This window comes from Branchiostoma belcheri, unplaced genomic scaffold (genome assembly GCF_001625305.1).
Source record: "Branchiostoma belcheri isolate BF01 breed outbred unplaced genomic scaffold, Haploidv18h27 scaffold74, whole genome shotgun sequence".
Lineage (NCBI taxonomy): Eukaryota > Metazoa > Chordata > Leptocardii > Amphioxiformes > Branchiostomatidae > Branchiostoma > Branchiostoma belcheri.
In genome coordinates this window covers 1,163,114-1,190,456 of record NW_017804398.1, presented here as the reverse complement: position 1 = coordinate 1,190,456, position 27,343 = coordinate 1,163,114, and the positions used below count along the sequence as shown (strand labels likewise).

Sequence of the window (27,343 nt, the reverse complement as noted above, 5' to 3'; positions counted from 1 at the left end):
TTTCTTTCCTTTATGTCATTACTTCAAAGTAGAATTGATGGAGCATTCGGTTGAATAATGATACCAAATAACATGCTCACATAGTTTGACTATAACAAGGGAAATCTGCTTCAATAATAACAGGCCTTGGTTTGTAGTTGGTTAATATCCTTACTGTAGGATGTGCACAGAGTCAGTTCCATAAGATCCCACTATAAGGTCAGGCCATCTGTTGTCATCAACATCCACATCACCCAACAACGACCAACCAAAGCTGGACAGGTTGGGCAGACCAACTTCTTCAGCACTGATTCTCTGCAAGAGATATAGGAACACTGTCAATCATAAACACTGCAGAATGGTTCAAAGCTTGTACATGTACTCAACACATTATTTACAGTTAATGTTAAACTTTGTGTTTTATTGATGCAAATGCCGATTTTATCAGTGTTAAATAAGTTGAGTAAAGAAGTATAATTATGTATTAAACCTCCATTAACATTTCTTTGTCATTATCTTTTTAACACTGAAGTCTGAAATCTGACATTTGCCAAGACAGTACAATTCTTTCCAAACATTGATGGATGTGTCATCATTACATAAAATTATTAATAGTAACTGGGGGTGTTAGCCTGAAAAGAGTCCCACCTGTGCATAGTGATTGTTTAGTCCATTCCTGCTGCCATGGTAAATGTAAACTGCACCGCCTCCCTCATTTGGGGCCCCAACAGCAATGTCTAACAATCAAATATAAGAAGACATCAGTATCATATTTTTCAAAATAAAAGTCTAAGTGGTTGTTCTGATACTGCTAACATTAACCCTAACTCAATGTTGTAATGTAGGGATATCAGAACACAAGGCTTTTCCCATTTAAATCATAAATATTGTATTCAAATTGAGGCTTCTGCTTAGAATCAAGAGACAAGTTGGTAAGTACATAGAAGAGTTACATTAGATCTTTCGCACAGTGTGTACACAAGTACAGTGTAACATTAGTACTTTACCTGTGAAGCCATCCCCATTGAGATCCCCTGCTGATGATAAGGACAGTCCAAACTGTGAGGCAGGTGGTCCAGTCAGCATGGTCATCAGCTGTAGAGGGGACTGTGAGGGGGAGACAGAACATGTAACATTACATGTAGAAGTCAGTGTGATTTGTGTGAGGTCATGAATATAGAAGTCAGCATGGAGAAGCTTAAGTTTTTTTTATTTTTTATTTTTTTATTCCAACATGTAATCACCAGACGTAGTGACGACACACTCATTGACAAGTTTTTTTCAACTTATATTAATGCCGCCACCAACACAGGGGACAAATACATGACAGGACAATACTCATTTACACCTGAGCTAATTGAGGAAAGTTGTGTAAAGTGCCTTTCCCAAGGGCACAAGATCGGTGGCATGTCAGGACTTGAACCCGGGACTCTTAGTTCCGAGTTGCGCACTCTGCCGCTACGCCACACGACCCCACGTGAAGAGTGAAACGTGAAGCTTAAGTTCATCTTTTGTGTGTGCCTTACCTTATCTCTTGTGCTGTACAAATACACAGCACCACCCACTCCCTTGTCCATGTAAACAGGAGCTCCTACAAGAAGATCTGTCACCCTGTTGAAAAGAGAAAGCCATCAACACTCAATACATACATGGTGTGCCTTATCTAATCACAGATACATTTGTACTCTTGTCTTAGTGTTGAAGAAAAACCTTAAACAACTTTCTTGACAATAAACCAATCTACAAGGATAGTGAAACTTCTTGGCAAGCAATGGCAAGTTAATACCTACAAGTAAAAACAATTTGGTCACCGGGGCAGCCTGCAAGCAAACTCTATTTTGGTCACGGCATGGCCACATTTGTTGTTGGTCGTCAGACGATTTTGCAAATCTTCGATCAGACAGGCTGCGCCAAATCCAAAGGCTGACAAGGATCCAGGACAGCCTTTCCATTAACAAGACAGCTGAATTTTGTAAGACACATGCACGTTTGTTCCAAGAACACAGTTTGCGATGCATGGTGCCACGAATGTGACCAGGCCCTTACAGGCAACACTACAGTACAATGTTAATTACCCATCCTTGATGAGGTCCAGTGCCACCATGCTGTAGCCAAACCCTGAGGCCAACTGAGTCCCCTTGAGGGTGTTTGTAGGTTCTAAGGCACCGCTGCTTCCTTCGGTCTCCTGGAAGAACACGACTGCCCCGCGGTGCTGATGCCGGGGTGCACCTGCCGCGATGTACTCCACACCGTCCCCAAAGAACTTACCAGCAGCCAGTGAGAAGCCTGCAAGGGATGCATTCCAGTTGGTTTATCTATTCCACATGTCACCTAGTCAAGGTCATAAAGTTTAGCTCTGGATATACGACTATTCTAGTTACAGATATATAACTGTTCATTGGTCTATTAATAGAATGAGAACAAAGGTTGATAAGAAAGGGAACATACCGATGTAGCTGTCATGTGGCTGTTTCACTGCACCGCCTTCGGGCCAGGGGTCCCATGTTTCTGGGTGGCCCACAGTCTGGTAGCTGCCCGTATATGTGGACAATGTGCCTGATTTGAAAGTCAAATAAATTAATATTATTATCATTATATCATTGAATACTACCGTGCTATGTTATTGTATAGCCTAAAAAGCACTCACAAACGTTTGAAACATACTGAATTTGCAATTTAAAAAATTAAGTTCCTTTAATGAACTGTTCCAAGCGCCATTACCAAAATGTAAACGAATCAAATTGGTCAATTCGTCAACCATGCTAACAAATTTTCTTCGTTTTTCTTAGCGAAAAGCTTTCATACCTGTCCAGTCATAGCCACCAGGCGCTCCTAGTACAAGCTGTGAACCATTCTGAAAAAAAATTGTTGAAAGTTAACACTTTTTAAGTAAATGAATGCTGTTGGGATGGTTTTACAAATTGAATGGCATGCATGCACGGATCCATACCGCACAAAAATTAAATAGCCCTGCACTTCAGATGTACTCCGACAGCTGGTGTCATGTCACGTTACCGCTATTAACAGAGCTACAACATATTCCCCGCACTTGTGTGCCACACTACGTCATATATCAACGTCTCCCCGCCTGCACCTCCTCCTTTTGGACCCTCATTTCAGCACCAAGGACATCGCCCGGTGGCGGACAGGCACGGGCACCTGGCTGCTTGACCTACGGTGCTGAAACGTGGAGTATGGGAAGAAAGACGCTTACTTGTGTGTAGACCGCGGCTAGTCCTGCCTGGCACTTCCCGTAGGTGTAGTCCCCACCCTCGTTAATCTGGTGCCCCAGGGGGTGGCTAACGGTTGTGGGCTGGTCCCCGAGACAAGGCATCCGTCTGCAAACAGTCACACAACGTTATCAACATGTGTATACTAGTAACTGAATTTGATGGCAAAATAGAATAATCAGTGTTCTAATCTAACTTTGAACCGTTAATAACATTTTTCTGTGAAATTCAATGTATAATATTTATTAACGTAGCCCACATTGACGTGTTCAATTGCTTCGATCCCTTATAGAAAAGGCTACCAACTTTAAATATTTCCTGGTCAAATATAGCTTGAAGGAAAAATCGCATAAAAGTGAACATATAGTTTTTAAGAAAAAATGCATTTAGAGACACTCAAACAATTCATATACCGAGAAAAGACATTCAAGAAAGTTCAAAAGTATCAATATACATTTAACCTCCTTGCAGACATCTTACTTTTGTACCGTATCCGTTTCAAGACTGGCGTCCATCTCGTAACAAATCCCGTTGAGAATGGTGTAGCGGCGGAAGTAAGCGTTTTTCCACATCGGGCCACAAACCTACGGACGGACATGGTAAAAGCTGATGAGCTTCTCGGTTGTGTACACCAGTGATAGTGACAGAACAGGCACATAACTTTAGCTGTTATAATAACATGCCCCATTGGCACTCTATTGTGGAAAGATCTTGTAATATATGTTTGTCTTGTGTGTTGCGATCTTTGATATCAGAATTTTGTGATCATTTGTATTTTTTAGCATACAGACACTGAAATACAACTGTATGTAGCCTCTGTTTACATAAGCTCTCGCTCTCGCCCCAAAGGGCGACAACCATCGATCGGGCGGGCCGGCCGCCAGGAGCGCGATTTAGACAGGATACTAGTATTAGTAACTGTTATATGTAACTGTAACGTTATACATGAACATATCAATTCGTCGTAAGGTCTTCTGGACAAGACTTAGTACGTACCACCACTCTGCCCTGGTGGGTCCGGACGGTAGCGCCCAGCCACATGTTGTTCTTGTTGTCCCTGTACTTGATCTCCACCATCCGCTTGGTGCCAGTGCGGGAGCCTATTGTGTGATACAAACAGGAGACAATGATTGAAGCCTAATGTCAGACCATGGCTCCCCGACCTTCTCCAGAAGGTGAACTGGTCGGTGAACTGGCCTACTAGTCTTTAAAATATTCTGCTTGGATGCGATCAGAGAAGATAACAGGAGCAAGAGTAGGATCAATTCCAGACTACTACTCCCGATCCAGCGCCGACCGTATTCGGAGAGTGGTCGTGAGTAAAGTCGTTGGAATGTTCTGAGAGGGGTTCATTGCATGCCCATAGTGCTGCACTACTCATGATTCCCGCTGGGGAATACATAAAAATGACCAAGCCACAGAAAGGATGTCAGCTCCGTAGTTAAAGCAATCAGGCAGTGAAGGCAAAATGTGCATAACCTTGATGTTGAAAGCCCGGCCTTGGGCTATGTGACCTGGGCCATATGACCTATTCCCTACAAATCGGGCGTAACGTAAACTATGGCCCTGCAATTGGCTGTGGACATTTTGAGTCTTCACATCACGGTGGTCTTTCTTTTACTCTTTACGTGTGTCTCTAGATCAAAGGCTGGGGATGTTTTGCATAAAAGACATAAAACGTGGAGTCATCAGCACCTTGTTTACTTTTTGCCTGGGCGTGGGAGGTAATAAAACGAAAATTTGATCAGCTGAAGTCGCTTTCTTCATGCGTAGGTCTTAGAAATTACAGGAAATTGGTCAATTGGATGAACGGGTTGCGAACACCTGAGCACACTTGTTAGCACATGTCGGGAGGATCCTGTTTTGTACTCTCCAAGAAAAGGTTGATTGGAAAGACTGTGGCACGTTTTCTGACAGCTCTCATTTTAGAGATAACCTACTTATTTTTTTTTTTATTCAGCAACGCTGTCAGTCTAAAATCAGCACTTTTCTGTCTTTAAGGCAGTCCGTGGATGTGCGCCTGTGTACATGACATCGTTGTTCAAATGGGAAGCTCCACCAACACTGAGTGTTCGCACTACTCGGTCAGAGTTAAAACGGCTACTGGACTATGACCCCCACCTACTCTCCTGCCCCCCAGCAAGAGTCACTTCATACAGGAACAGCTTACAGTACTATGGACCTTACCTCTGGAACTCACTCCCCCTACAACAACGACAGCAGCCTAGTCTCAGAACTTTTAAACAGTTTTTATCGAATTGTATTTAAGATTAGTTTTATCTATGTGCTATTTTTAGACTTTGTATGTATTGTGAATCTGTCTAACTGTTAGGTGTTTGTCTGTGCTTTTGTACCAGGATTTCCTGAAAAACAGGCCAGAGTGGCCTGAGTGTGATACCTGGTTAAACAAATAAAGTTGAAAGTTAAAGTTGAAAAAGCACTTCAATAGATCTGCCTCCCAAGTAAATACGAAGATGTACAAAGTGGCCAGGTTTACTGGCAGTTACAAACTATAAAGGCAGTTTGTGGCAAAAAAATCTCCCCCGCGATGTCACAGCGAGTAAAGAACACACAAAATTTCGCATTCGTGCGCCTACACAGGCCAGCCCCTGGGCACCAGGTGCAATATGCCCCCAAAGAAAATTTACCAACAGCAACATCCAAGCTAGGTTCTAAGCTGTCTTGTCCGGTCTGATCAAGAGCGGACATTTTGAACTGTCCACTTCAACTCTTAGGTGTAAAGGCTCTCTGTTCCGTTCAGCTGATGACTCCAAATCTGGTGTCCTTCATCTAAGACATCTAAGAAGGGCTTCAGATAGCCCGCCTTCTCAGAAATCAGCTCATTAAAAAAGGACAATAGCGCTTTTATGTCGGGTCAGGAACAAAGTGCTACTGGGCTTACTACTGTCTGTTATTATGGCCCATCTTGGAACAATTTGTTGGTAAATTTGCTGTATCTGTGGTTCAAATTGTGTAGAAGTAATTTCTAAAGCTAAATTGTGAAAAAGCGATTCCATTCAAGGTCATTAAGTTTAGCTCTGGATAAACGACTATGTTAGTTTCTAAGTTACAGATGTATTTAATTAGAAAGTTTGTTTCTGTTTCACCTTCATTTCATCTACATAAGAGCTAGAGTATTTTCTACTATCTCCAAAGGCGCGTGTTGACTACACTTCTTTTATATACCTAATGTAATTGCTTCGTCCTTTAGTATTGTTATCTCCCCCAACAAACACGTCCTCCAACGTTTAAGCTAACGGCCGTTACACCTATTGTACAATATTCTAATAAGATAAAATATAGAATCTTAAAAGGGGCAGCATCGATCAAATTTAAGGACGTTCCGATGCACTGGCAAGTGTCAGAAAGCCTTATTACACTTTACAGGGACTGCTTCCAATGTCAACTCTCAACACCATACCCCCATCAGTGCAGCTGAGTTCTAATCCATTTATCCATCCTTTCCTCCGAAACCCTGTTATTTCCCGACCAAATTACGTTTGCTTCTATTGTAGACTGACCTTCTGTGTCCACCACGACTTGGCTGCAGTTGTGTTCGTCCAGCGGACACTGGTACAGCGCGCCAGGCCGCTCCAGGTCAGGGGCGTGGGTCCAGTTCGCGCGGGGGGCTCCCACCAGCAGGCTGTAGCACACAGAGAGTGAAGAAATATATCAAAGAGCGAACAAACAATAACAAGAAATCGGAGATTTCAGACTTCCGGAAAGCATTTTCGTGACCTTCAAGTTGATCTCATTTCCTGTGTCTGACCTCCTGTCATTCTGCCGGTCAATCTTTCCCAACCCACGTGTCGTCAACCTGTCGTCAATCGTCGTCCGGACAAACAGATACACAAACCAACATCTCAGCAACCCAAAACAACACTTCTGTATATATACAAACTAAACTGAAAACCCAATTGGTCATCCGATCGAATAAGGCCCGACAAGTACACGTATTGCAAAATGGCTTCAGTCATTATACCCACCGTAGTTGTAGTGGAAGTGTGTAAAAAAAGGGAGAAAGTTGGACAAGCTAAGAAAGGGTCTCGAGTGTAAAAGATAACTTAAGAGACCGAATATGTGGTACTGATTGCCTAAACATCACACACGTGCGGCGCACAAACGATCATTCATCTGTAACTAACTCTAGTTCTGTTTAAGGAGGACCAAATGTGTTGAAATCCACGCTGTCTTGAGCACAGCTATTTATAAATCAATTCAGGCAATCGGAATTAAGTGTGTGCAGACCCTGCATTTTCCCTCCTCGCTGTTTATACAAAATATACCAGCTTCGAACTCCGTCTTGGATGCTATAGAAAAATATTTACAACACTTTATTCCAGAAAACAGCGCCGTGTCCACAAAACCGGAGGCGGAACCAAGTGACCCAGAAGATAAAGCACTTCGCTGCAGCCCTTTTCAATTACAGTGCGTGTCGCCGTCCCAGTTGATTTAGGTCCAACTGTCCGTGTGGCGAAGCCTGTAATAATGTGGGGTGAGTGATGTGGCCAGACACGGGAAGCTGACAGGTCTGCGCAGATAACAATTCCGTCGGTTGTCAATGGCGCCGTAATGAAGGGGTGGAGGGGATCGTTGTGCCACAAGTCAGTTTATGCCATAGGCAGAGGTATTGCTTGCAAGTTAGCCAGTTATAAGATAACTACAGTTGTATTTGCACCAAACTGGCATTAGTTTCTCCTGAAATTGACTATGGACTGAAACTTTCTTCTTAATCCAGTCTACCAACCTTTAAAGAGAGCTTAGCACAACACTACAACACGTTACCGTTTGATTACGCTCTCTTTCAGAAACTACTAAGTATAACACATGATCATATAACGAAAAACTATGAAAGACAATATGAAACGACGGCTCCTTTTTATTGCAGAGTGATGCAAACAAATTTCATCCTTAGAAGGATGCAGAAAACCAGGACGGTCCCTAATTACTGCACATCTCAAGGCGGTGGATTATGTTCAGGGAGAAGGGAGACCAGGGACAGTGCTGTTGGGATTACAGGACAACGCAGGTGGGCGGGGGCACAGTACAGAGGTGTCATCACAATTTGTCCAATTAAGAGGCGAGAACTCAACAGAAGCTTCTTCTCAACAGCCTCCAACTGTAATCGCTAGAATTGCAGAGCTAAGCAGTTTCTCGTCATAGAGAAATTGCTCGGAACAGCACTTATGAGAGTAAGCGAGAACATTCTTGTCTGCTGGTTGAGAAAATAATGAAGACAAAGAAAAGACAATTCTTAAAACTGAGGTTCATCGGAAGAACAGTTTGTGGTGCTACTTCGTCCCTGAGCATTTTCGGTTGTCGCTAAATAAGCTGCGCAAAAATTATCTAATTGCTCGAGACATGGATATCATTTATTTCGCTGAAAATTGATCTTTGTTTAAAGCTCTTTTTATTTTTTATACGTTGAATTGAGAGGGGGTAACTGCCATTAAATTGAAATGAAGGAGAGAAAAGAATGAATGAATGAATGAATGAATGAATGAATGAAAGAAAATAAGATAAAAATATTAGGCAAGTCTTTCTTTGCGTTCTTCTCTATCAACCACTGACTTGTGTATGCCGCCTTTCAGCACGCATGCCAGTGAGGGCTGAAAGGTAACTAAGTTATCGGAGAGGACTTCACTCTTCAGCGGTGGATTCATCACCATGGCCAGTAGTCAGACTCAGTACATCTACAGTAAACTATTGTAGACCTGGTTTTCCAAGCTGACTCTTCATAATAGCGCCTTCTCTGCCGATTTTTTGCACATGAACGGAAGATAGTGTTTTGCAGGTTGTGTCTGTTCGAAACCCAAACACCAAAGACTGTGGTGTTGACCGAGAGGTCAGTCTTGCCGGAGGTAGCTGTCAGAATCTTTCAGAGATTTTAACGTGCGCACTTTCAGTTGGGACACGTGCCCACCGCGCACGGCAGAATGTCTGAATGACCACGGGACCAGGGAATCTTGTATTCATACTTAGAATCTGTATTACCCTACCTTACTTTTACAAAATGGCCCTCCCTCTGGTTCGCTTTAATTTATTGAAGCGGTAACTGATACGGTGTAGTTACGTTGTAATTGGCTTTTTTGTGGTAAAGCTTCTTCACAGGGTTAAGCTGAGGACGACCCAAGCGGCACAAGTTCATCTGATTGGGCTGAAGTAAAACCTCTCTGTTTTGGCGCTACTATCAAGAAAATACGAGAAAATGGCTTCCTCGTTACGCGAATTGCTGTCACATAAATGCTGTGCTCGACAGCTACCCTTAATAGCCCACACAACAAGAGATAAGCATGATTTCCTTACTTAAACAAGCAAACGCATTTTGTCACCGGACACCAAATTCCCGGTAAATTATAGACCCTGCAAAATGTTATGAATAACTAATTTCTGCCCGCTTTGTATTGCAAAAGAGTGATTGTCAGTCAGACAATACAACATTTACAAAACACAACCTTCCTTCCTTTTGTCTCTTCCCGCCGCAGTCTGCAATTTTTCTATTTGATTCATATCTTCCATCCTGCGATCCAGCTTTCAAAAAGATATCGATCAAGCAATTCGAGTTTTTCCATGGCTCAGACTTTTTGCGACTTCTTTTCTTCTTGCATGTTGAATCGCATTTTCAGTAAGTTATTCGCTGTTCCTTTGGAATTGATGTATATTATTACACAACATAGCAGCTAGAAAGACCACATGTTGATCGTACTTGGGCATTCTTGCGTAAGGTTTTGATGATTATAGCCTGTCACCACCCTACATCGGTATGCCCCCTCTGTTGACATGTTTGTGTGTGGCGATTTAGCCCGTCTTGTTGTCTCCACATCCCTTATCTCTCCTCACAGACGAGCTTTCGACACATCTGGATCGTTTTACGACATTTTCTCACGTTCACACATGGGAGGAAACCTTTGAACTTGACCTGGATGTTCCAAAACGTGGCTGTCAGGCGATTCTTAAGTTTCGCGCCGCGGAGAAGTTGGGATGTATGTTCACATCCCTGTCTGTCCGGGGGACGTTTGTCACTGGTCAGGTGTGACGGTGTCAGAGCCGGGTCTGGCTTCTCTTGGGAAGGAAGGTCGTTCGGCAGAGCCTGCGGGCATACATGCACAGGGCCTTAACAATAGGGGGCACTGCTTTAACATGCATAACATCGCCCTAAAGGTTACTTATGCAGCGGCAGTGTCAACAGAAGTTTAATCGACTTCCTGAACAAAAGACTTTTATACGTGTCCTATGACCCCTGCCCCCGGGCTGGGCCTACAGATGCCTTCTGATTCAGGAGGACAAAAGATGTTAGAAGCCGCCTTTCCAACGGTCATGACTGCGTCTACAGGACGTCGTCTGGTCAACTCTCGTTTGTACGTCCACGCTGCTTCATTGCAGTAAAGGAGCTGAAGTATCAGGCCTCAGCTTCATTGAATTTTGTCGGTCCTGTGATGATAACATTTTTTGTATTCTCTGTAATGACACAACGCTTTATCGACAATCGCCTCTTCTTTTGAGCCTGTGTGAGGGGGGGGGGGTCTGGAGGCTGGGTTACATGTAACGTTACACTTCATGTGGTTTATTGTAGAAGACATTGCGTTGTTCTGGTCTAGAGTGGGCTTTAGACGAACGGCAAATCCAATTGCACATAGTCTTTCGTCTCCACTACGACCTCCTTGAGACAACGAACGGAAAAGTTATGCAAAACGATGCTGTAGGCATACGATAAAGAGGGGCATGTCAGTGTGTTTGTACAACATTAAGTCGATTCTCTTCACTGGTCAGCCGTATGAACCAGTCACTACAAACCTTGTCAAGGACCTTGGGGGTCACAACTACTTTGCAACCCGTCATTTCACTGGTGGCTTCCACTATGGCACAGCGTTAGCCGTTATGTCTGAATGTCAGTCCCCCTTTCACCAGACGGTGTCGCCGAGCGCCTGAGCGACCATAATCGGATTTGTGTGATCCTTGATTTTACAACTGGAATATGACGCACCAGTAAAGGTAAAAGTATGATTTAAAAGACAAAAAAAAACATAGAACTTTTAAAAATCGGTTTTTATCGATGAAATTCGTTGAGGCAAAATCAGACCCTCTGGTGGAAAGGGTGTGTAACCAGTTTCTTTTGAAAGCCAGGGTGAGGAGGATCACGGGCTTTCTACAAATTACAGCCAGCACCATCGGTCTCCTTACCGGCTGCCTTGAGGGAAGTGTACATGTAATTGTGTCGGTTGTTCATCCATGGATCCAGACCATTTATACAAACAAATCTTTCCTAGCTGCTCTACAAGCCTTTCTCCTCGGTAAATCACATAAGTCCCCTGATGTTTGTCATGCCTAGCTGTCATAATAATGCTCTCCGTGATCACTTAAACCCTGTTCTGTCCGACTTAATCTTGAAGAATAATAAAATGTCCGAAAGAGGTGACTTATGTGAAAGGAACGTGGGCGGGTCGCCAAACATAATAATTGGCGAAGACTCGAAGAAGAAGGCTTGGCATTCCCCCGGCTGGCTTCTTAATTCGATAAGGCACTATCGTGTCAAGGCGTGTTTGTTGGCGTTTAAAGGAATTTACATCCAGTTCGCGGCCTTTCCCTCGTGTTGGGGCAGGGTACATGCATCTGAACTTGTCTGTTGGGAAATTAGGCGAGAGTCCCAAAACTTCTAGTCATGGCGGTTTTGTGGCAAGGTTTTTTTAATAACGAAATCTTTCCTAGAATTGTATACCAGAGCTAGAGGCGTAGTATCTATGCAAGATGAATCCTACCATTATCATAATTATAGTATTCTCCAAGCAGAGGTTTAGGTCAGAGGGTAGGCAGTACCCACGATTTCTTTCCAAGGCCTCCCTCTCTCATTTGCTCTGTTTGCAGAATATCATTCTGGTCAAGATGCCCCGTTCAAAGAAGTCATTTTTTGTCAACTCAGCGCAAACATTCTGGCTGGTTCGCCATGATGGTCTCTGAATACGGAAGACACTGTCTGACACTTCGGCATTCTTCTATTCTTTGTCTGCAGTTGCACGGCCGTGAACGCGGTGTTGTGAAAACATCGCCGTGCTAAAGATTGGTGAAGAACTGTGTAGGAAATACGACGGAACACTGCTTCGGCTCTACAAGTGTAGCCTCGCCACGACCCTGACCTAGATCGAAGAGATAACGACTGATCGAGAACACAACTTACTAATTTGGATGACTGTTGGTAATTACTGCCGGTACGAGCCGTTATGAAGTTGATTGGCTGTTGCAAAAAGTCTGCATTCTTCAAAATGAGCATAAGTGGCTAACACTGTTGTAACGCTGAACTAATATTCTTGTTCCATTCTTGTAGCTGTTGTTCCAGTTAACGTTTCTGTCGTCGCTTTCTAATGAACAACAGCTCATCCTTGACTCTTGTGTGTTGTTTTGATGCAGAATGTCGCCTCCATGGTTACGTTCGAGGCCACCATCGTGTAGTTACAATTCTCTGGAGTCCCTTCTGCACCTGATGACAGCGTAAACCACTTCACACCCACCCACACATACAGCCACACCTCTGGCGACTTCAAATGCCCCGACAGGTAGAATCTGAAGAAGTTCAGGGACCACAAGAATCCCCCTCCCCGCGGCTTCCTCTCTCCACCTGTCTCCGCCGGGGGCCTGCAGCGATCTGTCGATAATGTTGATCAAAGTTTGTTTTGACAGTAAATCCCGCAAATCTGTGTGTGTGACGACCCGCCCCCGGCAGGCAGGGGTCGCGCCCTAACCATTGACAAATGTTGGCCCCGAGCTGTTACAATGTGGCCTGGTATTAGTAGTAACTATCACACTACAGTGCGGAGTTTCCTAACCATTCATCTGCCACGCCAGCGACATAATTCAATCAAAACGCTATCAAAAATTGATCTCTCTGGAGTCTGGATGGACAAAGACGCAGTAATCCTCGAGTCGACTATTAACGGTAGGAACTAGACCTTTTGTCAGCTGACAGGTACACGTTTTGAGCTCCCGTGTTACGACGGGCTGACTGCTCCAAAAGTGGGCTCGTCTGTCTCGTAAGTGTTTCATCCTTGACAGAAACACAAAGAACAAGGTGGATATGACTGATTTACACCCGACCGAGAAAGGGTCTGCTTTTTGTACGGCCGAAACGATTGTGAAGGTTCTTCGCAACCCCCTGTCTGGTCACGCCGCCGCGCCGATTCAATCATTTCACACAATACGAAATACCATGCATGCAAATGACAGGGAAATAGCTCTTTGCATAATATTACAGGAAAACCAAAAGAAGTATTTCTTTTCATATTTCGTTTAAGGTAACCTCTTATCCTGTCATCTAGCAGGCACGACACATAACGTTTCCTCGTTAAATTACTCTCGTGGCAAATAGTGATCAAGGAGGGGGCAGATTGCAAAGCAGGTGTGCAATGAGGGTTCTTTTTGTCTAAAATGTACTTCACGATACGAGGAATTTCGTTGTTTTAGTCTATCCGACACATGTGCACGAGTAAAGCAGACGGTGGATTAAGGTTGAGAAGTCTAAAGCCTGGCATGCCTGGGAGCAAGAGAGATGATATCTGATAGAAATTTCTATAGTTTCTGAAACAGTGCTGTCCCCGTGAGTTAAGTTAGGAAGCGTCCCACTGAGTCAACAATATTCCCAGCACGATTAAAGTTTATCTAGAAGACTATAAATGTGTCAGACGACAAGAGTTGTGTCAAACAAATCACGCAGATGTGGCAGATACGTGGAGATACAGACAGGCTCACAGGTCAGGAATACTACAGCTGACACGTAGCCGGGGTAATAACATTACCCACGCCATGAATCAATATAACGTTACCTCAGCGGTGTATGGAAACTACTCAGGTATGACCATTAATGTAGTACGCATCAATAATTGCAACCAACCAGCAAATTATGATGCACTCAGCATGACGGACACCTAAAGGAAGTGTTGGGGTGGGTGTTAGGCGTCCTGAGGGGAGAGTAAATGCATGTAGTGATGGACATTATTCTGTCCGGTTTGTGGAAGGCGGTGCACAGAATCTACCCCCCTGCTGGGGCGGACAATAGGAATCCTCCCTGTTAACGCCAAGACTAAAGCGCGCTGATCGCTTCAATTATAACCCCATCATGAAACAATACCACCGCAGTCCATCAAACCGCTGCCAGGCACACCCGTCCAGATTTTCTTATCTCCCGTCAGCAGACGTTCTGTCCGCGGTGATTGGTTTCCTGTGATGAACGTGCGTCTCGGGCCAGCCCCGGGCACACAGGCACCGCGCTGCACCGGCTCTTTCCTCTTACACGGGCCTGCGCGCGGTGCGATAGCGAACTTCTTCCTCTTTCGACTCTTCCAACAGGAAGTCGGAAGAAGCTTAGCAAATCTGCTTTCGTGAGGCTGATGGTCAGCGAGTATTGGAGACACGAAAGCTTTGAAATAAAGGCCCGGTTTATATATCACTGAGAAGAAGAAAGAGAAGGAGGGAATCACATACACTTGATATTTGTACAGGCCGATTCATCTATTTGAACAATTACTTTATCCGTTTAGCAGCGCATTACTTGACGACCAGAAACCACCAATATGTAAATTACTGGGCGCGATGGAAAAACAACAACATCGCCGCCGCCGGAGCCCAGGCCTGAATATACGCGGTTCATAACAGATGTTCACGCCTGCAAGTTGTCATTACAATTAATTCAATCGCTTCTCCCAATGTATTTGTTTTGAAAAGTCCATCTGTTTTTACAAATGTTCTATTCATACGGTACAAATGCACACGCTGTACATAGCTGTGGCAATGACAAGGCTTCTAAATTCTCTATATCTAGGTCGATATGTTTGTTCAAGAATAAAATGTATTTCACATTTTTAAAATTTCGAATTCTTTTGAGAATCACGCATTAGAAATGTAAACACATTCTCTTTGCCAAACTTACGTCGAATTACTTTTCTATATATATATATGTAGATAAAGGTTTTTCAATTATCTGAAAGGACATGAAAAATGGGGGAGGTACTCTTCACACAGTTCGTGAAAGGAACTTCCATTTGTCTTGTGGAAAAAAGGACAGAAAAAAACAGCGACCACCCTGTCACTGGGGCAGCCGTTTGTGTTTTCACTACAATTCAATGGGATGGGGAAACGGACCGTCCAATAACGGGCGATTCAAATTCAATAAACGCACTGCGAATAGCTAATAGAGCGGGAACGCAGCGGCCAAGAAAGGGCGCATTCAAGCGGGCTACAATACCGGCAATTTGTTCGGGTAGCCCGCGTGTAGGCCCCGGGGGAAGATACTATCAGCCAGACCGTCGTCTTTCGTGGCGTTCTGTTTGGAAAACACACTTCTCCTGGCTTATAGAAGACAAAAAACTCAATCAGCAACAGAATCGCCATGGAGTCGGACAGGCACTGTCCAAACAAGTCGAGCTTTTTTTCACTTTGCATAACAATTTTCAGGACAAGAATAGCGCGGTGACTACGTACGCGCTTTGCAAAACAATCTCGCAACTTTTTGTGCGTCAAAACTGTTGTTGAATACAAGCACCGCTAACAATGTTTCTCCGTCAATACGGGGGCCTATTTTGTTCTCGGCCAGGGGTGGCAGACACTGGTTTGACATACAGAGCTGAAGTTTGACGTGACAGACATGACGGCGTCCCCTGGGTCCTGGGAGAACCAACACACGCCTTTCTACTGTTGTCCTCTATGTCAACGCTCTTGTACGCTAGTTTATGCATACCTTCGCAGGAGGCTCAAAGGGAGCCAGAAAAATCACACTAAAGCAGTTGTAGAGGTATGACAGCCATTAGAGACAATGGTACCCTCTAATCACGACTCATTTGTGGCAATTACCCCAGATTTGCGTCCCAAGGTTCTGCGCAAGGAGATAAAATAAAGATCCCTCTACTCACACTTTCCGTCCCTCGGGTGTTCTGTGCATCGCCACCGAGAAACCGAAGAAACTTCCTTCGGGCCCACTGCGCACGGCAGCCCGGTCTGTATCGAGGTTGAACCCGCTGACGACCAACGGCAGACTCCAGAAAAGCAGACACACCACGCTTGGAAATCCAAACAGTAGATGAGACATGTTCTAGGCGGTAAGAAGGCATGGGTTGACCCCGTTTGACAGAAAAAACAGCGTCGCCACCGGCCGTTACCACAGGCCCTACCTCCACTCCGTCCCGGGACGGTCTGTAATACATGCAGAGGCAGCACTGGGTCTACTTCCGGCTTCCTTTGGCAGGCGTGACGCCAACTTCCGGTCAGAAGAAAGCCCCTTGCTGGCATGATTAGTGATTTGTCGTTTCTTTTCTTAATAATACCCTAGATTGTGAACTTAGGAAAGAAAGACGCTACAGAAGTAGACAATTATGAATCTGATAAGCAATTTATCTCTAAGCCATTAAGTTGTAGAAATAGTCATCCAAGTAGGCCACGTCCAGTAATGGTGGTATCAAATAAAAGTAACCTTACTTCCCTGTGTCTAGTTTTGCTTGTGTTACACCATGGAGTCTTGATTCTAACTCTATGCTTACACAAATACTAGTATGTTAGTATAAATAGGAAGCATCGATTTCAAGATCGAGAACAGAGAACAGAAAAGCCTGGCCAGTGTACTGTGTTGAGGGCGTTTAAGATTTTCATGACTCGGATAAGCAAGGGAACTTACAAGTGCTTCTTGTCAACTTCATCATCCCTGGACCATCAACATTCCAACCAACCTTTTAGCTTCATGTACACGGAGGGTCAGGGCACGTGGTGCTGTCCCAACACTTAGTACACACAGGTTTCATAAACATCTAAACCTGGCGCGGAAAAAACAAAGCTTCTAGATGAATCATCTTTGTTACGGTGTGTATAATGAAACGCGGTGACACGGTAACATAAAGGGAAGAATGTTTTGGAAACAAAACTGTTCTGTAGACAAGTTTATGAGCTGCGCTAGACTGAGCCCTCCCAGCACGGTCGCTATTTCCCGTTCAGGCAGAGTTTTTCACGTGAACTACTTTGACCTCTGTTCAGTTCACGCTGCTGGTGATGACACTGGGCCACGCAAACCCTTGTCTTTTTCACGGAAAAGCACACAGATTCGTCAATAGCCTATAGCACAGGACGTCTACATTTTATCAGTACAGTCTTCTCACACATTGTTTTGTACGTAGGTTAATTTCGGTGTACCCATGTATTTGTCTGTATGTCTACATGCAATTTTAGACCTTACGAAAGTCGCTGTACGTTTGCTGTGTCCATTAAGTTCTACATCAACCACTAGTAGACCGTAAAACCTATAAATGATGTATGTGTCGGGGTTGACAAGGAAAAGGTGTCTCAATCTGAAGGGTATTTGTGAGACTGACATCAAGTTACCTCAGAGTTAATTTGCCTTCACCCCCAACATGGATGTCTTATCCCCACACTCAGTCTATAATGTAGGGTTAGTGTCTGTCTTTTCTGGCCCCCTCTTCAACACTCAGAATTTTTTGACAGTGGCCCAACGATCATATCTAACGCCGGATGTGAGCGTTATGCGTTTTCCATTCGAAGTTACGTACCCTTTCTCAGATGCTGTTGTATGTCATTGTCAAGGTACAATGACCATACACAGAAAACACGCGGAAAACCTCAGACGTATAGCTCGCCATAGAAGGGTTTGTTCGTCAAGTGTAAGGTCACGTCGTCTGGGGGAGGACAATTCCCCCAGCTTAGTCACAAGCTCCGTACGAGCCCCTGAGTCATGTCGTTTGGCAGTTCTACAAGTCTAAAGTTCGAGAAGCGAAGGAGGAACTTCTCACTCATGAACTTAGAACATATGACTGAAGTCCCACAGGGTTCGGCTGAGTGTTACGGTGTGCGTGTTGCAATCTCCAGCGATAACCGAATCAATCATAACAATGGTAAATTATGCTTTAGCCTGTGGTTTGTTTTGGATGGTGGTTTATATTCACGTAAGCAGGTTAGCTATGCAAATATCTTATCTTCCAAGGAGGTTATTTTAAAACATAGTGAAAGTCAAACACACACAAGGTAACGAAAGTTGGCACATTTTAGAGCTAGCTTGTTTTTGACATACAAGCACCAAGCAGCTATAGGCAGATTTAGTTCAATGTACACTCAAGGCGTCTCTTTTCTGGGCACAGCAGATAACACAAGTACACTGTACAGTACTGTGACTGTGAACGGTTGTCATATTTGACTGTCTGCAGGGAGAATTCTACAACCTGCCCACATTACTGTTTATTTCCATCCATGATGATAATGTGGTGAAACAGGTGGGGAAAGAAGCGCGCGGCGTCACGCCATGGACGAGACACGCGCCGTCAGAGAGGCTCCTCCGGGTTGGGGCTGACAGCTCGCCCCCGCCGCGGGCCTCTCTCACGCCCACCGGACTGACATTGACCCCCGGAGGTTCAGGGTTTACAGACGAAGAGGGAAATTCTGCGCACTTAGATTGAAAAACTGTCAATTCTTGTTAATGCATGACTGCCTTAAGCCTGTAATACGGGTTCTAATACAAGGTAAACATGACTTATGTTTCAAGAGGTGATACCCAAGAACAAATTGTGGCGAAGATTACTAGCTAGTAACTCGTACTTTCCCAGCCTGCAGTAATAGACTAGACTCCTAGCGAGTGCAGTATGTTCTGCAGAGCTGGGTTTTGCTGACAGCACAACACGATCGCGACATCCGTTAATGCTGGAGAAAGTGGGAAATGTTGTAGCTTTCCCAGTCGCCGGAAAAAATTCCAAGAAACATAAGATTATGGAGTTTGAAGCAAAGACCTGTAGATCATTCATTCGTGGAGAGTTTTATGGATGACAAGTATTATGGACTTTCGTGAATTCACTGGAACAACGACGGTGATTGATGCACTTAATATTGGGACTAGGACAAAAACTGTGCGGGGTTGGATTTGGTGGGTCGCTCACGCAATTCTCGCATTGTGTGTGTGAACGTGAAGACCGTTAGTCCACCTGTTGATGATTGTTGCACTTTTATGACTTTTCGCAAGAGGACGTCTCTGTCGTAATTGGAAAGGAACCATGATGCCATTATTATACCTCCTCTTCCTAATCTGGTCGTGCGATCGGAGCTATCATTGGTTTTTGACACCAGGTCAGGAAAATCACAGAAAATTTACAGAAAAAGCAAGAGCTTAACAGCATTGAAACCACTAAATGCACGTTAGATTAAAACAAGGTCTCTTGCGAATATCTCTTCAACCATGGTTGTACGTGTTGCAGTTTGTACCACATGTGGTCAAGAGTTTTTCAAGAATCCTCACTTTTGAAAGTCGTACAATGAACCAATCAGTCATTGACGCAAGTCAGGAAGCAAGGAGAGAAGAAGCCATCTTATACAGCAAGTTGAGAGATGGTCCAATGGCCAACACGACGTCAGCGCAAAGAAGGGTGTGAAGACTTTTATTTAGGTGGCAGGAAGAGACATTTAGAAAGGAAACTGCCTACGCAACACTTGACTAAACACGTGCTTCCTTCTGATGTTGTTAGAGATGTAGGCCATACGGATACACAAAAGTGTAACTGGGCCTAAGTGTAACCTGTAATGCATAGCAAAATGATGAGCACCGGTACTTTAGGCTGGAGAGATAATGATGTCTACTAATAAATAGATAGCGGCTAGCGGATGCTGGGGCGCGCGTGGACTAACAAGGCCGGACACTCCTGACTAGAGTACGGGTACTCATCTTCAACATGCTATAAACTTAAAGGTAAAGGACAGTGTTTTCAAGTAGTAATGCAATGCCGCTTCGCTTTGGACACAGGGGGAGAGAGGGGGGGAGGGAGGATAGGGAGAGAGAGAGAGAGAGAGAGAGAGAGAGACCACTACACCACCGGCAAACCCCCAACAAACACAAGCATACACAACAAAGCAACCTAAGCACACAGGGACAATTGAGCCGCTGGCCTATAGAGCGGGTCTCCAAAAGCAAACACTGTATCAAGTGTTCAAACACAATTGTTACGTTGGGTTCTCTCTTTACCTCTGCCTTTGAGGCGTCGGTACTGGGTACGCGTACATGTACCGCACTAACAACAACATCTCTGAGGGAAGGCAGAAGAGACGACGGACAGTTTCTACTACTACAAAGGTACTGCGCAAGTCGACCTTTACCTTTTCCGACTCCTTTAATGCAAGGCTAGCTATATCCTTAAGGAGTTAGAAAGCACGTCACAGCAGGTTGAGAGCGTACATGTGAGTGGTGCAGTATGATGAGGATTCAAAGGTCGGGACAGAAATGGTACACCCTCAACTGTACTTATGGCAGTTCTCGTCTCCGAATTTGTGTATCCAAGGACATCGGTTTATCCCATTTTTAATGTATCTTCAAACGTCGAAACAGTTGGACACAACGTCACGTCCAGGTAGAAAAAAAAACGCAAACAAACTTGGATGCTTTCTGTTAGTTGGTTTACTTAAGCATTATCGTCGCATTACGATAATCCAAGCTGGTTTTGCATCCAACTGAACCAACTGCCACATGATTTACACATGCATACGTCACTGTAGATGTTTATAAATCCACAGAAACAGTGACTGGCAGTCTAACGTGCAGTACTCGCAGTGCAAGGGTAGCCTTTTCATATGGTCAGCCTTATCTTATGTGAATGTTAGCATAACGCTATGTCAGAGGGTACGGAGTCTATAACGCTATGTATCTATGGCATACTTCCCACATTAGAAGCGTGTTTCTCATGGCCACTGTCTGAGCTAGGAAGCACAAAAGAAGCTATGAAGTAACGTTTAACATCAGAAAAAAAATTCAAGGCCGGCTTTCAATAAATCGAATTCCAGTTGAGAGAGGTCGTGGGCCGAAGGACGCCAATATGAACCAAGGAGCTTCGTGTATGGCGAGGTCTTATATTAACTTGGGAGAATCTCTCCAGATCTCAAAGGAAACCTCGAGAATAAAACGATCATTGGCAATCATCATCATCTTCACCCTCTTCACGAAATGTCACTGAAAGAGCAGGCAGAAGATGGTACTAGAAGGTAGGGTAGTTTCGCCCCCCTCCCCCTCGTTGCTGAGAGCCAGAGGCATCCTGACCTTACAGTAGTGCGTGTGGGAAAACGATAACTAATGTCAACAGGCGTTAAGAACAGCGTACTTTTGCACGTATTGTTGCATTCGCTTCAATGGAAAAGTGGGAGGGGTGACTTTTCAGGCCGTCCCGGCCGTATTCTACCGCTTTTCCCAAAAGTAGGCAATAGCTTCAATATGACTGCCAGTCTCTCATTAGTGTTAGTATTCAATCTGGGGCAGAGGGTCGAATATCCGACACACCTTCTATGGTATCAGTGCTTGTGTAAGCACCGACCACATTGTTATGATATCGCCTACTCGTTTGTATTCTTTGCAGCAAATACAGAAACTGTTTTTCTAAATTCTAACCATAGTTACCAGATACTGCATTCTTGTACCGCTATGCTATTCATTTATCAGTCTATTTATATACATGTAATAACCCATCTATCAGCCTATTCAGATATCTACATATCCATCTATTAGTCTATTAGTTCACGCTTTGTGAAGTTCTAGTCAGAATAGTATACAGCCTAATTAGAACGACACAAAGCCCATCAGTCTCCAATTCGTAAGCTTGAACGCTGTTGTTATATGCCAGTTCACAATCGACGGTGATATAAGGCGGAGGTAACGTTGCATATAGAGACTGGAGTTAACTTACTGTACTGGCGGTTTGGACAGAGTATAGCATTTTTTTTCAGTCAAAATTTTTCATCTTTTGAAATAATGATAAGGAACAATACTTGGGCCTGTTGGAAACTGAAATAGAAGTAATATACAGCTACCGATCTCTCTTAAAAGCGTACTAGTATATGCATAGTACATTAAAATTTTATATACATACGAAACACGCCAGAAAGTTTGTGTTATGTAGTGTTATGTAGTATTACTTGCAGTATGTTTATCCATGATTGGCGTCGACAGGAATTTTTCTAGAAGCCTTTATTTTTGCTTGTATTAGGAAGGATATTTTGCGAACTACACTTTAGCCTCAGTGGCTTATTCTGCTATTTACTATTTTGTGTACACAATAGCATTGTATAAACAAAATCAATCTTTACATTACTGGTCACGTAATGTACTGAGTGTGTAGATGTACTGATAGTTTTATGGGTTTTTTTTTATCACAGGCAAAATGCATCGGTTTCTATCTGTACCAGAGCTCAATCACCGGCAGGAGTGGAGACAAGATGGCCGCAAGGTAGGACAAGACACATTATATTATGTCAAAGGATTCTAAGAATAGATACCACATAGTTAAAGAAACGTTGATTTCATAATGATGTTACACTCTAATCTGTTCAGACGCTTCTCTGTGTTATATTTTGTATCTAGGCGATTGTGGACAATATGGGAATTTAATTTGAACTTTTTTGTACCCCACAGTTTTTAGATCACTCTGATCTCCGGGGAACGAACCAACCAAAGATGTCCACGTCACAGAATGGTGTGGAACAGGTTCTTGACAAGACGTCACGTGACGAAGATGGGGCCTTACTACTGGCTGATATAGAAAGGGTGGCGGATGAAATCAGCATACTTGAAAAAAATATGGACAACATCACTAGCAGGTAAAACTTGCCTCGTGACAGCTATAAAACAATAACAATATTCATTAACAACAGAACTTTTACTATAATTCCAGCAGTACAGCTGGCTGTTATACATAAACATGGCTAGACAGCCGTCGCAAAAGTAGAACCAATGATAAATCATGATTGTCAAGAAAACTACCATGATCAATTATTGAAAACCAAATGCAAATCCTCTTATGATATGTAGGGTATTGTATTTATCGTACTGATGACTTATTCTTTATACCCGTATCTATATCTATATCTATATATTTATATCTATATTATCTATAACTTTATCTATAGCTTTCAGCTGCTTTATAGTTGAAACAATGTATAGTTTTTAAACCTAGTTATACGTTGAAGGTACCCGGATTTGTTTGTTTGTTTTTTCTGCTTTACATGGCATTCTACTCTCTTGATGGAGACTATCTGATAACTTTGCAGATCCCGTACCGCTGCGGGGCTGTTCTGGCCGATGTTGTCACTGAACATCCACCAGCTGAGCGAACAACTGTCCTCCGTGCACAGCGCGCTGAACAGGCTCGGCAGAGACAAGGCAGTCGCCGGGATCCTCCGCCAACAACTGCGCGATACGGAGACGAAGCTAGAGAGTTTAACCCTAGGCGCGCAGAAGGTGGGCGATATTGATACGGTGGACTCGCGGCAGGTCTTACTGCATAGCAAGTGTGGAGAGGGTTCTAGACCAGCGGGGTCCACAGAGATACTTCAGAATGACGCAGTAGAAGAGTGGCTGAAAAGGGCAGAACAGGGATCTACCTCTTCCCATGACCTCCACGGGGCGGTGGAAGATCACCTCCGTAAAGAAAATGAGCGAAGCAAACTCCTGGAGGAGGAGCTCACCGTGATGAAAGAACGCTATGAAAAGAATCCGTCTGTGAAAGTTCCTCCTGCGACCACCCCGGCCCAGCCTGATGAACTGTCCGCTGTTCGGGCATTGTTAGCGGAGACAGAAAACCGCCTGCGAAACGAGAGGGACCAAAACAAGAGTCTACGGGAGAGTGTTGCGTCTTTGAGACAGGTCCAGGAAGAAAGGGATGCACAGAATAAGGAGTTGGAAGAAGAAGTAGATTTTCTGCAGAAAATGCTAGAAGAGGCGGATGAAAGGTTTGACGCTGAAATAACAGACAACACTTTTGCATACCCTTTACACACCCAGGCCCCCACAGGGCGGCGACACATGTCATTGGAGACCTTGAACGATGGAAGAGAAAGAATGAACCACAGCCCTGCGAGAAGATGTCTGTCATTTGAAGATACCCACTCGGAGGCAGTGATAAACACTCACAGAATGCCACAAGGTAGAGTAGAAACCCGTCACAAGGGAGGACTTAGTGTCAGTCAACCAAATCTCTTCACCAGCCACAGCAAAATGGCAGAATATGCCCCGATAGGACACGCGAGCTACACTACGCCAGGCAGACCCGCGGCAGGTGGGCAGGAGTGGCGGCAAAGTCCCCGCGTACAGCAGATTACCGCAGACCTGCAGTCTAAGCTGCACGCAGCTGAGGAAGACCTGCAACGAGAACGGGGCAGGTGCGTCGACAAAACACGGGAGATTCACGATTTAAGAGCGAAACTAACCAAGGAAGCAGAGAGTAAGAAAAAACTACAAGTGTCGTTTGCCATGCTGCGGTCCCGAATGAAAGAACTACTGGACAAAGTTCATGTAGAAGAAGACAGACATAGATTAGAGAAGCGGTCCTTGCTACAGGAGATCTCAGAGCTACGAAACCAAACCGGGGCAGGTAAAACGTCGGCAGATGAATCCATACTGTCGTCACCCGAGAATTCGCCCTCGTGCGACTTCCCGTTTTTCGTCATGTCTCCCGAGATCTCTCAATCCTCAGACGACGTGTCGGTAGAATCAGGACTGTTCCCATGGGGAGGGGACAGAGAAGACGATGGTGCAGGTGACGGCCTTGTGGGTGACCTGACGTCACGGCTGCGGGCCAGGGAGGACGAACTTCGCGCTGAGGCGATGAAAGCGAAGGCACGCGGGCGGGAAATCGTCCGACTGAGGAAAGAGGTTGTGAGACTGAACAGTGCACTACTGGAACGAGAAAAAATGCACAGTTCTCCTTTGTATCGGACCAGGTCCGAAACAAACGTCTGAGAGGATATTTACGAACAAACTTATTACTATTATTAGAAACGAGGGATTCAGTTACCCCGGCCCCGCCATGACATTTTCTACCCTTTTACCCCATCGTGAAATTAGCCTTCGGGGATCAGTTTGCAAAGAAAGTTTACATTTACGACTGATACTGAATGATCTGGAAAGAAAATGTAGTCAACAGAAGTGTGATCTCTGAAGTAAAATTCTCCAAGCTAGTAGAGACAGTAGATATTGGAACAATTATGTTCAAGAACAGATATTGCCTTTCCGTGTCTGTTCAAGTCATAGCTGGGTTTGCCTTTGTCATGTTTCCTATTTGGAAGTTGCAGCTTTCCGGTTCATTTCTGCTATCTCAGGTCTGCCCCAGGAAGGATGAGGAAATGACTTCGTGTCGTTAATTTGAATAAAGAAAATACAGTACTTTGAACTACAGAAGAATACTTGTGTTTGTAAACATTTATCGCGAAACTTAATTGATACATTTCAAAATGATGTTGACGCTGTTTAAGGCCCAGACTGGAATGACGTCCACCAAGAAGAACCATGGCATGGCCTCAGTTGCAAAATGTCACACATAATGGGCTGGGACGGTAATAACAGCTGGGATGGATTTCCATCAAAGTCACAACTTGAAAAACACGTCAGAAGTCGGATTCTTTTGTACAAGAGAGGCGTCAATATATCACTCCGATGTCTGTTCCAAAGGTTGTTTTCTTCCCACGATACGAAATGTTTGGCTTTTATCTGAATCACAGGAGAAATAGATCATTGAAATCATAGGCAGTCAAAGATAGGCATTGTGACCCATAAACGCTCAACATCCAGGCAATGAAATAGTAGTATCAATAAGGTGGAATTTCGTTCTTTTATATGAGTTCTAGTACTATAATGCGTAATTTGTCCCAAAGGACTGGGTCCAGTGCACAAAATATACATATATTCTCAGTGACGTATTCTTTACTCTTTTGTACGACAAGACGACTTGCTTAATTGTCTCTTTGTGTTCAATTTGCTGTTTGTATTTATTGTATTGAATTGGTCCAGAAGGATGGCGGGCTTTGATACGGGCCAGCCGTAGAGCTGCTATATCTTTAACCCAATTCAGACCGTTTTTTGGGGGGGCATGCTCAAAAAAGCTGCATGCCTATTGGTTCTTGCTCTGCATGCCAGACTCAACTGATGACTCATGGATAGTCATCCCCAACTATATCATAAATTGTGACCTAAAAACGGTCAAAAAGTCCTAAATTATACACGTTTAAGGGAGAGTATGCCAAAAATTACAATTAATTGTTGTTGGCAGATATATAAAGCATACCCATACCAAATTTGGGTCTCCACGACCCAAAATGGACAGATTTTGTCTGAAAATATATAGCCTAAAAGCCATATTTTACACAACTTCTAAGTTGTGTATGTCAAAAGCGTGAATGGCATTCTTTGGACATGTGTCCAAGGTATCCCCATACCGAATTTCAGGTCATTCGGATTTAATATTTGGGCACAGGAGCCAAACATTTTTTTGTCTGAAAATAACCAAAAAGCCCTATTCTAAACAATTTTAAAGTGGTGTATGTCGAAAGCTTGAATGAGATTTTGTAGACATATGTCCAAGGTATCCCTATACCAAATTTCAGGTCATTTGGTTTTATTACCAGGGCTCCAGATTCCAAAACGTATATTTTTTGCCTGAAAATGGCCAAAAAACTCAAATAAAACAATTTTTCAAAAAAATGAAAAAAAACGCCTGGGGCTATTTGCCCACTCTACCTTCATGCCAAATTTCATGTCATTTGGCCCAAAAATGAAGAAATTGAATGGCAACGAAATGGCAGGAGAAGGAGAAGGAGAAGAAGAAACACGAGGAAAAACAATATGACTTCACCACATAGTGGGTATACATAGCCGGAAAACTCAGTGGAACACAACCAAACTTAAACAAAAATCAATCAATCAATCAATCAAGTGGTTTATTGATAAAACGAGGAATTTGCAGCCACAGGCTGAATTACATCCTGTTGTACAATTAATTCATTTTAAAATTCATTAGTATACAGTAAAAATCATCATAGTTATTTACAATTATTAGCATTAAAACTTGGTTACACAATCATTAAGATCTAAAACACTGATTGATTTATAAAATTGCTACAGGAGGGACAACATTACTTTGACGTTCACTTTACAGACATTACATACAGATAACAATTCATGTACTTATAGATGATTATTTAAAAGAGATATCATATATGGGATACTGCTGTTCTTATAGCGTTCGGTTCTAGCCTTGGGACAGTCAAGTAGATTGCTGGAGCGTGTGGTTCGTCCAGTAGTGTTCCACGTGTGGGTGGTAGCCAACTGCGGAATTCTTTGGACTACAAGTTTCTTAGCG

At 43.8% G+C, this 27,343-nt stretch overlaps 2 protein-coding genes across 2 annotated transcripts in view; one reads left to right on the top strand and one right to left on the bottom strand.

Moving 5' to 3' along the window:
- The window catches only part of LOC109485312, a 30,125-nt gene extending 13,755 nt beyond the window's left edge, over window positions 1-16,370 (bottom strand). Inside the window, exons 1-12 of the mRNA XM_019788855.1 lie at window positions 16,103-16,370; window positions 6,731-6,852; window positions 4,206-4,309; window positions 3,690-3,793; window positions 3,194-3,317; window positions 2,785-2,833; window positions 2,428-2,535; window positions 2,055-2,265; window positions 1,506-1,590; window positions 987-1,086; window positions 628-716; window positions 155-294 (exon numbers count right to left, since the gene is read on the bottom strand). Coding sequence (XP_019644414.1) covers window positions 155-294; window positions 628-716; window positions 987-1,086; window positions 1,506-1,590; window positions 2,055-2,265; window positions 2,428-2,535; window positions 2,785-2,833; window positions 3,194-3,317; window positions 3,690-3,793; window positions 4,206-4,309; window positions 6,731-6,852; window positions 16,103-16,278 — 1,412 coding nt within the window. The 5' untranslated portion in view covers window positions 16,279-16,370. The remainder of the gene's footprint in view (window positions 1-154; window positions 295-627; window positions 717-986; window positions 1,087-1,505; window positions 1,591-2,054; window positions 2,266-2,427; window positions 2,536-2,784; window positions 2,834-3,193; window positions 3,318-3,689; window positions 3,794-4,205; window positions 4,310-6,730; window positions 6,853-16,102) is intronic.
- Window positions 16,371-20,201: 3,831 nt separating this feature from the next.
- LOC109485238 lies at window positions 20,202-25,350 on the top strand. The gene is made up of 4 exons (XM_019788685.1): window positions 20,202-20,301; window positions 22,368-22,438; window positions 22,624-22,808; window positions 23,259-25,350. Exons 2-4 carry the CDS (start codon window positions 22,373-22,375, stop codon window positions 24,946-24,948), a joined length of 1,941 nt encoding a protein of 646 aa, XP_019644244.1. The 5' UTR covers window positions 20,202-20,301; window positions 22,368-22,372; the 3' UTR covers window positions 24,949-25,350.
- The last annotated feature ends 1,993 nt before the right edge of the window (window positions 25,351-27,343 follow it).

Coding starts and splice junctions, on each gene's coding strand:
- LOC109485238 (XM_019788685.1), top strand. CDS start 22,373: ATGCATCGGTTTCTATCTGTACCAGAGCTCAATCACCGGCAGGAGTGG. Junction 22,439..22,623: donor GGAGACAAGATGGCCGCAAG/GTAGGACAAGAC, acceptor TGTACCCCACAG/TTTTTAGATCACTCTGATCT. Junction 22,809..23,258: donor ATGGACAACATCACTAGCAG/GTAAAACTTGCC, acceptor ATAACTTTGCAG/ATCCCGTACCGCTGCGGGGC.